This window comes from Carcharodon carcharias, chromosome 2 (assembly GCF_017639515.1).
Source record: "Carcharodon carcharias isolate sCarCar2 chromosome 2, sCarCar2.pri, whole genome shotgun sequence".
Lineage (NCBI taxonomy): Eukaryota > Metazoa > Chordata > Chondrichthyes > Lamniformes > Lamnidae > Carcharodon > Carcharodon carcharias.
Genome location: NC_054468.1, coordinates 92577676 through 92591627, shown reverse-complemented (window position 1 = coordinate 92591627; position 13952 = coordinate 92577676). Strand labels below are relative to the sequence as shown.

General features: G+C 42.6%; 1 protein-coding gene across 5 annotated transcripts in view; it reads right to left on the bottom strand.

The window, feature by feature from the left end:
- stk25b (serine/threonine kinase 25b) overlaps window positions 1–13952 on the bottom strand; it is a 68068-nt gene that overhangs the window by 30851 nt on the left and 23265 nt on the right. For all 5 annotated transcript variants that reach the window (XM_041174797.1, XM_041174804.1, XM_041174786.1 and 2 more), the window contains one exon: window positions 12276–12506. In XM_041174797.1, the coding sequence (XP_041030731.1) occupies window positions 12276–12506 (231 nt within the window). The remainder of the gene's footprint in view (window positions 1–12275; window positions 12507–13952) is intronic.

Sequence of the window (13952 nt, the reverse complement as noted above, 5' to 3'; positions counted from 1 at the left end):
AGATCTCAACTCCAAACTGATGACTTTCAAAGTATCCAGGAACATTCCTAAGTTTGTGATGAGTGTGATTTGGAACAGGGATACAAAGGTTAGTGTGAGCAACATTATTTTAACAGAATGATTCAAAGCCAGATGCTAATAATGTTTCTGACAGGGTCCAAGACTTTTCCTTGGAATTGAGACTGAATGATTTGAGAAGATCCCTTGTTTCAATATTTCTTTGTAATGAATATTACATGTTTTAAAATTTCCCATGCCACTGCTCACAGTGAGTCAGGACACAGCTTATATTAGTTTAGACAACCATATAATGACAAAGCTTGACACCATGCCACACACAAAGCTGATTTTGTGTGGCATTGCTCTTTCTTTCTCCACCCTTTTCCCCACAGGATAAATTCTCTATCTCAGAGTGATGCTGCCTAGTGAAATTTTGTTTAACCATTAGAGTGGTCTCCCCCATCTCCTACTGGGAATCCCAATTCTTCCTTTCCACTCCAAATCTTGTCATGCTCTTTAATGTTGTCTTTCACTTTTGCTCTCTGTATGGCTAATGAACATTTTTCAACAAGATGTCTGTCCAGTTCTTTTCCTCATAGCTTCAATCTCACTCATTCTGTCATCTCTTCTCTCTCTCCTATGCATTTCCAGTATTTATTTCTCACACATGCTGCTTCACTGGTCCAGTTAAAATCTCACTTTTGCTACTTAAGGTACACAACAAGATCAGATGCTAGATGTAGAAGGGTGGTACTGGAAAAGGGGTGTGAAGGGGAGGGAAGGAGACAAATGCCTGGAAATGGTCAGGGTGTGGAATGAAATAACAAAAAAGAGAAGGTTGAGATCAGGAGGATTCAAGAGATGTTGTCACATTTTGCTTTCAGAAGCACTGACCTTTATTCTGCTATTAACACCGACTCTGGACCAATGCTTTGTTTCTTTACTATTCCCATTGTCTTTACCTTCTGTTCTATGCCATCTTTATAATTTAATCTCCCCCATCCTTTACCTGACCTTCCCTTTTTGTTTCACCTGATCCTCCCTCTTTTTTCAACAGCATAAAACCCATCATATTTCAGTCTCTCTTCAGTTCCAAAGCACAGTCTTACTGGACTTGAAATGTTAATTGTTTCTCTCTTCACAGATGCTGCCAGACCTTCTGAGTTTTTCCAGCACTTTGTTTTTATTCCAGATCTCCAGCATCTGCAATATTTTGCTTATTCAAGGGATGAAGGTCTGAGAGAACTTGGTTGCTGTGGCATGACAACTAGGAAACACTCAGACAAGGAGGCATATGATGGACTAGAATATATTTGTACTGGAGTAGAACTGGACTCGGTGGAATATCACAGGGGAAAAAGATGAGGACTGGAAACACCGAGGAATCAAGAAGGCTTGGGACACTGGGGTATGGTGCTGGAAACATGCAGAGGCTTAAAACTCTTCTGCATTTGGTTCAGCGGCTTTTAAATAAAAGTGCACACAAGTAGCTCTGCTACTCAGGCACATAACATAACCTTGGTGTGATTAAAATAATTACTTTATTCAGCCAAATTCATTGATATGAGATGAAAAGGTTGTGACAATAATTTACATTTATCTAGCACCTTTAATGGAAAGAAAAATTCCAAAGGGCTTTGCAGAGCTGCTACCGAAAAAAATGAGTGGCAAGTCAAAGAAGATTGGTCAAAGAGATGGGTTTTAAACCCGCATCAAGCCCAACCACCATGACCTTGCTGACCTTTAATTGTCTTCTTGTCCCCACAACTCAAATTTAAAGTTGTCCCATATGAGTTTAAAAATTTTCACGGTAGCATTCCTTCCTATCACTGTTACTTCCTCAAAATCCCCTCCCTAATTTTTCACTCGATCCTCACTAAGGCCTCTTGTGTATCAACCCTCCTTAAAGACCCTCCATTTTGTTCAGAAAGCAGATATTCTTTCAAGATAATGCAGCTTTAAACATGAACATTTTGCTTACAAGTTCTTTCTATCTACCCTCATGACAGGTATAAAATACATTTTACATTATTTATTGAATATAAATTACTTTTGTTTTCAAAAATTGTCCGAGAGTGACCAATTGCAGGGATTCTAGACACCATACAAACAGATGGTTTAACTTATATCTTTTCACTAAATATCAAACTCTAAGATATTGAATTGAGAAGATTAAATTGAATTCTATATTTTATTTGGTGAAAATAATTAGCATAAGCAAAAGGTTTGGCCAAAGTTCAGATCTTTTATTCAGAAACGTTCACTGCACTGGAATAATTTTTCTGCAGGATGTTTTTGAGAACACAACCTGATCATATTTTTGCAAAAAGCACATCCGAGTCACACTTATAATTTATTCTAAATCAAACTAAATTTCTTTCTCATGACATACCAAGTTTTTACAATTCAAATTTATTAATTTTAAGTCAGTCACGTACAATTCTTAAAAAGGATAAGATAAATCAATTGAATGTTCCAAACACTTCATTGAAACTTTCCTATTTTTTAATGTCAGCCTGGAAAACATAGGCTAAATGTGTGGCATCTGATATAATGAAAGCACTAAAAAAAAATTACATGTTTCACAATTAATATGGATTAAAAGTTCTGTATTTGAGCACCACATAATTATTTGTGCTTCCAGGCCTCAGCCTCTTGGTCTGGATTTGGCCTTGGTTTTTATTCTCCAAAAGATACTTAATTTCAAATATATTAAGAAATTTGATATATTAAAAAAATTAAAACAATTTAATATAATTTAAATACAGGTTAGATTAAACTATGAACTTTTGGGATTTTTATCCACAGAAAGTGTTAGAAATATTTAACATTGACTTAAAGATTGGTCAATAAGATAGGACTTGATGTTTGTAAGACCCCTGCAGTCAAACAGAAAAAGACATGAAATGCAAGAGTTAATAAGCTTCATTTGTGCACAAAGCTATCAGGTTTTAAAGGTTTTTTTTTAAAATTGCAACTTTTATCCAAGACAAACAGCTAGAAAAACAGAATATTTTTAAAAAGACATCAAGCTTTTAAAGAAAAACAAAGTAATGCTAGAAAAACTCAGCAGGTCTGGCAGCATCTGCGGAGAAAGAAACAGTTAATGTTTCAAATCCATAGGACTCTTCTTTGGAACTGAAGAGAGGCAGAAATGTGAGGTGTTTTACGCTGTTGAAAAAGGAGGATTAGGTGAAGCAAATAGAAAAGGTCAGGGATAGGTTAGAGGGTGGGGGAGATTAAATTACAAAGCTGTCATAGAACAAAAGGTAAAGAGAGAGGGAATGGTAGTAGTAAAGGAACAAAGGATTGGTCCAGAGTCGGTGTTAATAGCAAAATAAAGGTCAGTGCTGTCTGAAATCAAACAAGATACAGACTGGTATTGGGGAAGAAAATACAAAATGGAGGACAGAGTTCATGGTCTGAAGTTGTTGAACTCAATTGTGAGTCCAGAAGGCTGTAAAGTGCTTAATCGGAAGATGGGGTGCTGTTCCTAAAGCTTGCACTGGGCTTCACTGCAGCAGGCAGAGGGCATAAATGTGAGCATGAGAGCAAGGTGGTGAATTGAAATGGCAAGCGAACTGGAGGTTGGGTTCACACGCTTGCGGACTGAATGGAGGTGTTCTGTAAAACGGTCACCCAATCTGCGTTTGGTCTCCCCAGCATAGAGGAGACTGCATTGTGAGCAGCGAATACAGTAGGCTAAATTGAAAGAAGACTAGGTAAATTGTTGCTTCACCTGGAAGGAGTGTTTGGGGCTTTGAACAGTGGAGACAGAGGAACTCAAGGAGCAGGTGTTACAACTCCTGTGATTGCATGGGAAGGTGATGAGGTGTTGGGGGTGATAGAAGAGCGGACCAGGGTGTCGTGAAGGTAATGGTCCCTTCGAAATGCTGACAGGGAGGGGAAGATGTGTTCAATGGTGGCATCTTGCTGAAGTTGGGGGAAGGATAATCCTTTGCATGTGGAGGCTGGTGGAATGGAAAGCGATGACAAGGGGAACCCTACCATGGTTCCGAGAAGGGGTGCGAGCTGATGTGTGGAAATGGGTCGGACATGGTTGAGGGTCCTGTTAACCACTGTTGTTTGGGGGGAGTGGGGGTTGGTAGTCCTTGGTTAAGGAAAACGGAAGACATGTCAGAAGTGCTGTCGTGGAAAGTAACATCATCAGAACAGATGCGATGGAGACAAAGAAACTGGGAGAGTGGAACGGAGTCCTTACAGGAGGTAAAGTAATGAGGTGTAGTCACAGAATCACAATACAGAAGAGGCCCAGTGGCCCATTCTGCACCGACATGTGAGAAACACCTGACCTACCTACTTAATCCCATTTATAAGCACGTGGCCCATAGCCTTGAATGTTATGACATGCCAAGTGCTCATACAGGTACTTTTTAAAGGATGTGAGGCAACCTGCCTCCACCACCTTCCCAGACAGCGCAACATAGGCTGTCATCACCCTCTGGGTAAAAAGTTTTTCCTCACATCACCCCTATACCTCCTGCCCCTCACCTTGCACTTGTGTCCCCTTGTGACTGACCCTTCAACTAAGGGGAACAGTTGCTCCCTATCCACCCTGTCCATGCCCCTCAATCTTGTACACCTCGCTCAGGTCGCCCCTCAGTCTTCTCCGCTCCAATGAAAACAACCCAAATCTATCCAACCTCTCTTCACATCTTAAATGTTTCATCCCAGGCAACATCCTGGTGAATCTCCGCTGCACTCCCTCCAGTGCAATCACATCCTTCCTATAATGTGGCGACCAGAACTGCACACAGTACTCCATAGTATCAAGGTTCTATAAAACTCCAACATGACCTCCCTACTTTTGTAATCAATGCTTTGATTGATAAAGGCAAGTGTCCCATATGCCTTTTTCACCACCCCACTAACATACCCCTCCGCCTTCAGAGATCTATGGACACACACGCCAAGGTCCTTTTGTTCCTCAGAACTTCCTAGTCTCATGCCGTTCATTGAATACTTCCTTGTCAAATTACTCCTTCCAAAGTGTATCACCTCACACTTTTCAGGGTTAAATTCCGTCTGCTATTTATCTGCCCATTTGAACATCTCATCTATATCTTCCTGTAGCCCAAGACACTCAACCTCACTGTTAACCACCCAGCCAGTATTTGTGTCAGCTGCAAACTTACTAATCCTTCCCCCCACATAATTATCTATGTCGTTTATATAAATGACAAATAACAGGGGACCCAGCACAGATCCCTGTGGTATGCTACTGGACATGGGCTTCCAGTCACTAAAGCAGCCTTCTGTCATCACACTCTGAGTCCAACAACTAACCCAATTTTGAATCCACCTGATCAAATTACCCCATATCCCATGTGCATTTGCCTTCTTTATAAGTCTCCCATGTGGGACCTTGTCAAAGGCTTTGCTGAAATCCATATAAACTACATCAACTGTACTACCCTCATCTACACACCTGGTCACCTCCTCAAGGTAGCTGTGGGAGTCGGTGGGCTTGTAATGAATATCAGTAGACAGCCTATCCCCAAAAATAGAGACAGAAAACAAGGAAGGGAAGGGAAGTGCTGGAGATGGACCATTTGAAGGTGATAGAGGGGTGGAAATTAGTAGCAAAATTGATTAATTTTTCCCAGTTTTGGATGAGAGCAAGAAGTAGAAGTAGCACCTATAGAGTCAGCAATGTTCTGGAAAAAAAAAGTTGTGGGAGGGGGCCTGAGTAGGACTGGAACAAGGAATATTCCACATATCCCACAAGAAGACAGGCATAACTAGGGCACATGTGGGTACCCATAACCACTCCTTTTATTTGGAGGAAGTGAGACCAATTAAAGGAGAAACTGTTCAGTGAGAGAATAAGTTCAGCCAGGCAGAGGAAAGTGGTGGTGGAAAGGATTGTTCGGGCCTCTGTTCAAGGAAGAAGCAGGGAGCCCTCAGACCATCCCAGTGGGGGATGGAGGTGTAGGGAGATTGAACATGCACGGTGAAGAGGCGGCGGTTATGGCCAGGAAACTGGAAATTGTTGAAATAATGTAGGGTGTCAGAAGAAATCACAAAATGTAGGTGGGAAGAGACTAGACAAGGGAATTAAAAAAAAAGTCAAGATAAGGATGAAATAATTTCCGTGGGGCAGGAACAGGCTGAAATGATGGGTCTACCAGGACAGCCCTGTTTGTGGATTTTAGAAAGGAAGTGGAAGGAGGCTGTATGAGGTTGAGGAACTATGAGGTTGGAGGCTGTGGAGGGAAGATCTCCAGAGGAGGAAATCAGTGACGGTCCTGGGAACAATGGCTTGATGTTTGATGGTGAGGGTCATGGTCCATGGGAAGCAGGAACAAGTATCTGAGAGTTGGCGCTCAGCCTCTGCAAGGTAGAGATCAGTACACCAGACAACAACAGCACTGCCCTTGTCAGCAGTTTTGATAACAAAGTCAGGGTTGGACCTGAGAGAACAGAGTGCAGCAAGTTCAGAAGGAGACAGGTTAGAGTAGGTGATGGGAGCAGAGAAATTAAGACAGCTGATGTCACACTGACAGTTCTCACTGTAAGGATCAAAAACAGGCAAGAGGCCAGAGGGATGGGTCCAGGTAGAGGGAGATTATTGGAGACAGGTGAAAGGGTCCATTGAGTAGGGGGGTAGGGGGTCCAGTTGGGGGGGGGGGGGGGGGGGGGGGGCTGGAGTAGGGGTGGTGGTGGTGGTGGTGACTCCTTCCCAAAGATGTGAGCACGGAGGCAAAAACGAAAGAAGCTTTTAAATGTTGATGTTCAGAAAGACTTGGGTGTGCTAGTACAAGGTACACTGAAGGTTAGCATCCAGGTACAGCAAACAATTAATAAGACAAATGGCATATTAGGCTTTATTGCAAGGGGATTTGAGTACAAGAATAAAGAAGTCTTGCTACAAACGTACAGGGCTTTGGCAAGACCATACCTGGAATACTGTGAGCAGTTTTGGTCTCCGTATTTAAGGAAGGGTATACTTACACTGGAGGCAGTACAGCAAAGGTTCACTGGATTGGTTGCTGGCAGGAGAGGGTAGACCTATAATGACAGGCTAGTTAATTGGGCCTATAATCCCAGGAGTTTGGAAAAACAGGAGATGATTTCATTAAAATATACAAGATTCTGAAGGGGCTTGACAGGGTAGATGCTGAGAGGCTGTTTTTCCTGGCTGGGGAATCTAGGACATGGGGCACAGCCTCAAGATAAGGGGTTTAAGACTGAGATGAGGAGAAATTTCTTAATTCAAAAAAAATTGCGAATCTTTGGAATTCTCTAACCCAGAGGGTTGTGGATGTTCCATTGTTAAATATATTCAAAGCTGGGATAGGCGGATTTTTGGTCTCTCAGGGAATTGAAGGATATGGAGAGTAGATGGGAAAATGGAATTGAGGCAGAAGATCAGCCATGATTCTGAATGGTGGAAGAGGATTGACCACATGGTTTACCCCTGCTCCAATTTATGTTCTTAGGTAAATGATATTTTCTGAAGCAAATTTTGAAAATGTTGTGATTCACAGTTGCAAAATATAGTCATCTCAGGAATACAAAATTTATTTTCCAGGAACCAATGAAAAAACAGCTAATTCAATGCGTCTGAGCAGATCACAGATAACAGCACTCACCATCCCCCCCCTGCCCAATGTTGCCTAAACCACCAGTATCTGCTCCAGTGCTTAATAACCAATTCAGCATCTGGTAGCTTACCTGTTCTTTCCTGATACGCAGAGCCGATGGAGGAGGCTGTCCAGTGGTAGCACATATTTGGAGAACGGGTTCCAATAACCACTATCTCGCAGCAGAATTCTGACTTTGTTTCAGATTTCTTCACTGGAGATGTATACCGTTCCTCCACTCGTACACCCAGTATCAGCATAACCACCAAGTCATTTTAACATACAACTGTTAGTTAACCTGTTGCCTTCTCTGTTTCACGATGACATGGTTTAGTTAAGCACAAGACACTTGAGGGAGGAGTACATGGAATAGATTTAATTGATATCCAGTGTAGATGACCAATCTACATTGTACACAGAGTGACTTTTAGTTTCAAATTCTATCTTTCGAATCCTTTGAAAAACTGCTGAAAACCATGCTCTATTACTTGCCATATTTTGCTAACATCAAAGATACATGTCACAGATAAGATCTCATGATGCATCTATCCCAAATCCTGCAAAAATAGTCTGTTTACATAAATAGTTCTAATTGTTTACTTCAAAGTTACTTTTCTCAAACAAGTCTTCCTAACTTAACTGCCTTGAATCCTTTGAAGTGGAGACTTTATTAACTATTATCTTTCTATACGACAGTTCATAGATCCCTCTGCTTATATTTATTACAAGGTATTCCAATCATTTCGTTGCATAAGGATTTCTGGTGGATAATATGCAGATAATTGGAGCAGAAGATAAGCAATGCTTTCTTCTCATGCCACTTCAAAGTCATCCTTTCCACACTGTAAAGCCTGTTGCTCTAAGAAACAAGGAAGGTTGATTATTAACCCTCAACTCCTCAAAATGTCCAGTATGCAACTCTTCAGCATACCCAACTACTAACCGCATGCAATCAGCTGTGCAAAGGTAAAAGTAATGCACCACCCTGACCATTTATCGTACCGTCTAAAATTATATAAACAACGACATAATTTCACAAATGGGCAGAGGCCTGTATAGTACTGGAAAGGGCAGCCAAGCTGTACAAAGCAAACAAATGTCAAGGAAGGAATAAAATCAAGGCCTTAGCTTCTAAAAAGGTTAGCCCAGGATCTAAAAGATTTTCAAGAGAAGCCTATTTTACTTGAATTTGGTACGCTATTAGATCTTAGATTAATCTCAAGGAAAATCCTAATAATTTAGAGTGTCTATTCTTACCTTGAGATCAGGTAATATGCCTGGAAAACAAAGCACTGGTAGTTGTTTCGAGCTACTAGGCTTCTTCCATGCCTTCACAAGATCTTACAGTTCACCAAGTATGATAAAAGTATCACAAAAGATGAAACAAGCACACACATAATATAGTTCCACATATACAGTAGACAACTGTCTACATAATTCCTCGAGGGAACAAAATTATGGAGATTGCAACATTAAGAAATTAGCTAATCTTTTAATTGGCTTTTAAATATACAGTGATAAAAACAAAAAAACTGCGGATGCTGGAAATCCAAAACAAAAACAGAATTACCTGGAAAAACTCTGCTGCCAGACCTGCTGAGTTTTTCCAGGTAATTCTGTTTTTGTTTTAAATATACAGTATTACTTTAAGGAATATTCAACCGGCCAGTACTAACTACCTGCTTTTCTGAGAGTTCATCCTACCTCCTCTCATGGGGTTTTCCAATTGCTCCTGATTAAAACAGATCTTCTTTTTGACTTTATTATTTTGTACTAGTAAGCTTTCTGCCTTGGCTCAGTGGTACCATAACAAAAACAGAATTAACTGGAAAAACTCAGGTCTGGCAGCATTGGTGGAGAAAGAGTCCACAGAACTGGAGGAAGGGTCATGAGGGCTCGAAACGTCAACTCTTTTCTTCTCCGCTGATGCTGCCAGACCTGCTGAGTTTTTCCAGGTAATTCTGTTTTTGTTTTGGATTTCCAGGATCCGCAGTTTTTTGTTTTTATCTCAGTGGTACCATTCTTGCTTAAGTCAGAAGATCAAAGGTTCAAGTCACATTCCAGAAACTTGAGAACACAATGCAGGCTAACACTTCAGCATTGAGGGAAAGCTGCGCCATTGGAAGTGCTGCCTTTCAGATGAGACATTAAGCCAAGGCCCTTTCTGTCATCTGTAGACATTAAAGATCACATAGCATTTTTCAAAGAAGAGCAGGGGTGTTATCCAAGTGTCCTTGTCAACTTCTATTCCTCAGCCAATACCACCAAAAATTGTTATTTGGTTATTTCTCTCATTGCTGTGTGGGGGAGGTTGCTGCATGCAATTGATTGCCTGCATTTCCTACATTGAACAGTGACTACACTTTGAAAGTGCTTCTTAGGCTATGAAGCACTTTGAGACACTAGACTAAGTTAGTGAAATCCACTATATAAAGGAGACTCTGTTCTCTAACTGGATTTTGAAAATTTGATCTCAAATTCAAAAAGGAACCACTAGTCAAACATAGTGAAATAAACAAACACCAAGGGCTGAATTTTTGTTCAAGGGTTGGGACCACAAGATAGGATCAATTTTGGATACTGGCTCCAAATGGTGTGGTTGTGACATGTCCACTGTGACTTTTGTAGAGATGGTCAATTGGTAGCCAGGGAGTGTACTTGCCATCCAATTAAGGGCAGCAGGTGAGTCCCTGAGGCTGGAGGGCCAATAGGAGGCTCTCCAACAATGGGCAGCCCCACCCCAGGGGGGGGGGGGGAGAGAGAGAGAGAGAGAGTGAAAGAGAGAGTCTCACAATGGAGGCACCTTCTAAAGAACAGAAAAGATACATTTAAAAAGGCCACAGCTGCCTGGCCATCATATGGAAGGTGAACCCGTCCAATCGACAGCCATCAGTTTCAGTTGTGGCCTGACTGCCATGGTGGGGGCAGGGGGTGCCCCTAGTGGCATGGAGCACTGCACCCCTGCACCACATGCACTCTTGCCCCCGCCCCCCCACCTCCTCCTCTTTCCCCTCCCTCCCCCCTCCTCTCCTCTCCCCCCCTCCCCTCCCCCACTTTCCCCCTCCCCCCCTCCCCTTTTCCCCCTCCCCCTCTTTTTCCCCTCCTCTTCCCCCACCTCTTTCCCTCCCCCTCCTCCTCTTTCCCCCCTCCCCTTTCCCCCCCTCCTCTTCCCCCTCTTCCCCCCCTCTTTCCCCTTCCTCCTCTTCCCCCCCCTCTTTTCTCCCCCTCCTCCTCCTCCTCTTTCCCCCTCCCCTCCCCTTTCCCTCCCCCTCCCCTCCCCTTCCCCCCCCTCCCCTTTCCCCCCCTTCCCCCTCTTTTCTCCCCCTCCTCCTCCTCTTCTCCCCCTCTCCCCTTCCCCCTCTTCTCCCCCTCCCCCCCCTTGCCCCCCTCCTCTCCTCCCCCCCTCCCCCCCCCTTTCCTCCCCTCCCCTCCCCCTTTCCCCCCATCCCCCCCCTTGCCCCCCCCTCCCCCTTCCCTTCCTCCTCCTCTTTCTCCACCACCCCCCCCCCCCCCCCCCACCAAAATGCCTGCAGGCTGACTCCTTTAACTGCCAGTGGGGGGCCCAGCTGCCCACTGGAAAATTCCAGTTGGCTCAGGAGAGGGGCCTTCATAGGCCCGTTAAATCGGCTACCCGCTACCTGTGGGTGGATTACTGCCTTGCATGGTATCAAACTAGCCTTGTCTGATTCTGTTCCCACCCAATTTCGCAGTTAAAATCCAGGTTCAGGTCTATCAAGTTTTTCAAGTGATAGAATTAGCAGCTCTGTATTGGAGCAGGACCGGCACATTTCCAGCATTATAACTGGATGCAAAAGTTGCATACATGTTAAAACTAGTTTGAAAGGGGCAACTAGCAAAGCAACAACTAGACAAAACAAAAACAAACAGGTGCTTATATATCCCCAGATGCCGCCCTTGGAGAGAGGCCAAGATCAAGGGGAATATAGAAGAAAAGATTCCCGTAATTTGTTTTAATATATTTTTGAAAGTTTGAGTCAGGGACTGAATGGAAGACTTGCACAGATAAACAGTACTCTTTGCTGGATAGAAGAATCACCAACTTTAAACTACCTGCTCAGCAAAAGAGAAATTCCAAGAACATGCATTCTGAACCGATGTGTTGCAATGGCAACTCTCCAGCACTATTAATTTAAAAAAATGAAATCTCCATGGGTGGGTGTTTGGTCCTTCTCGGGTCGTACATCAAGCCAAAAATGATTTACACAGATTTATTCCCAGAGGACAGAAATGAAGAGCACTATGAAAGTTCTCAATTTTTGTAGGCTCACCATAGAAACATTTAAAATATATATTTTTTAAAACCCTAGCATTTTAGTATCACTGGCTAGCCCCCCAGGTTAGAGTTTTTTTCCCCATTTTCCATACCCACCTCCTATTCTTGCTAGGCTCTACCTGGTGTAACTTCCCAGAACCTAGCAAGCTTATCTCTTCCCATCCTCCCTGGGGTAATACAATGCAAAGAATTCAAACAGTAGGTGTGTCTGTCACTCAGTTAAAAAGTGTGCATTGGAGGATTTAAATAGCTTCGAAGCTAAAAAACACAACAGTGGCAATAAAGCTCTGAGTTGAACATTCAGCGAATATAGATATGTAGGTGTGAGTAGTGATGCTATCTTATTTAACCATTACTCCAAGCTCCTTTCTTACCTTTAAGTAAGAGCCATAGTACTTTGTGACATACGGGCTATCACACTGGCTAAGCACTGTAATCTCCTGCTGGATGTCTTCGATTTCATCTTCTGCCTCCTCTAGGTCAATGATTTTAATTGCCACAACTTCCTTACTTCTGTTCTCTATTCCTTTGTACACTTCACCAAATGAACCTTTCCCAATCCGCTCCTGCTTTGTAAAGAGCTCTTCAGGATCCATGCGGGCATTCTGTAAGAAAGCAAAATTAGGATTACTTAGAGGGATTTGCATTGGAAGCAGTTCAGAGAAGGTTCACTAGGCTGATTCCTGGGATGAGGGGTTTGTCTTATGGAGAAAAGTTGAGCAGATTTGGCTTATACTCAATGGAGTTTAGAAGAATGAGAGGTAATCTTATTGAAACATAAGATTTTGAGGGGGGTTTGTCAGGGTAGATGCTGAGAGGATGTTTTCTCAAGCAGGGGAATCTAGAACTAAGGAGCACAGTTTCAAAATAAGGAGTCTCCCATTAAGACAGAGATGAGAAAGAATTTCTCCTCTCAAAGGGTCATTAGTGTTTGGAATTCTCTTCCCTAGAGAGCAATGGAGGCTGGGTAACTGAATATATTCAAGGCTGAGTTTGACAGATTTTGACTGACAAGGAGTCAAGGGTTATGGGAGACAGGCAGGAAAGTGGAGTTAAGGTCACAATCAGATCAACCATGATCTTGCTTAGCGATGGAACAGACGACTCGAGTGACTGAATGGCCTACTCCTGCTCCTACTTCTTATGTTATTTCCTTGACCTTCAAAAAGTACCCGGCAATTCTAAAACTTCTTGTTCTGAGTTTCACACAAATTATAGCAATATAGAAGACAGCCAAAAGATGAATATGGAGTGATACTCTGCTAAACAAGAAGTGTAAGACAAGGCCTCCCTTATCTATGTAATGAAACTTTCTTCCAGGCATGTTGAAAATTAGGAATGGAGGAGGCCATTCAGCACCCCCCCCCCCAAGCCTGTTCTGTCATTCAAGAAGATAATGGTAATCTGTACCTCACCTCCATTTACTTTGTTCCATATCCTTTGATATCTTTATCTAAAAAAAAAACTATCATCTTATTCTTGAAAATTTCAATTGACCCAGCATTCACCATCTTTTGGGGGTGGGAATTCCAGATTTCCAGTAAATACATGTGTTGAAAAGTAGAGGCCCCAGTATAGATCCCTGGGTCAATCATCTTTCATATCCAGCTAATTCAAAGAAAGAACTCCCACCTCCCAACTAATTATTAACCAACATCACAAGTTACTTCCAATTCCACGCACTCTCATTTTTGCTAATAATCTCGTGTAGAACATAAGAAATAGGAGAAGTAGGCTATCAAGCCTGCTTTGCCGTTCCACAAGACTGAACTTGCACATCAACTCTGCTTTCCCTCCCATCCCTTGATTCCCTTTAGTGCTCAAAAATTTAATCAATCTTAGCCTTGAACAAACCCATCAACTGAGCATCCACAGCCCTCTGGGATTGAGAAATCCAAGATTCACACCCCACCGAGAGAGGAAATTTCTCTTCCTCAGTCCTAAATGGCCGACTCCTTATTGAGATCATGAATTCTAAACTCTCTACGCAGGGGAAACGGTCAGTTTTTACCCTGTCAAGCCCTCTCAGAATCTTATATGTTTCAATGAGA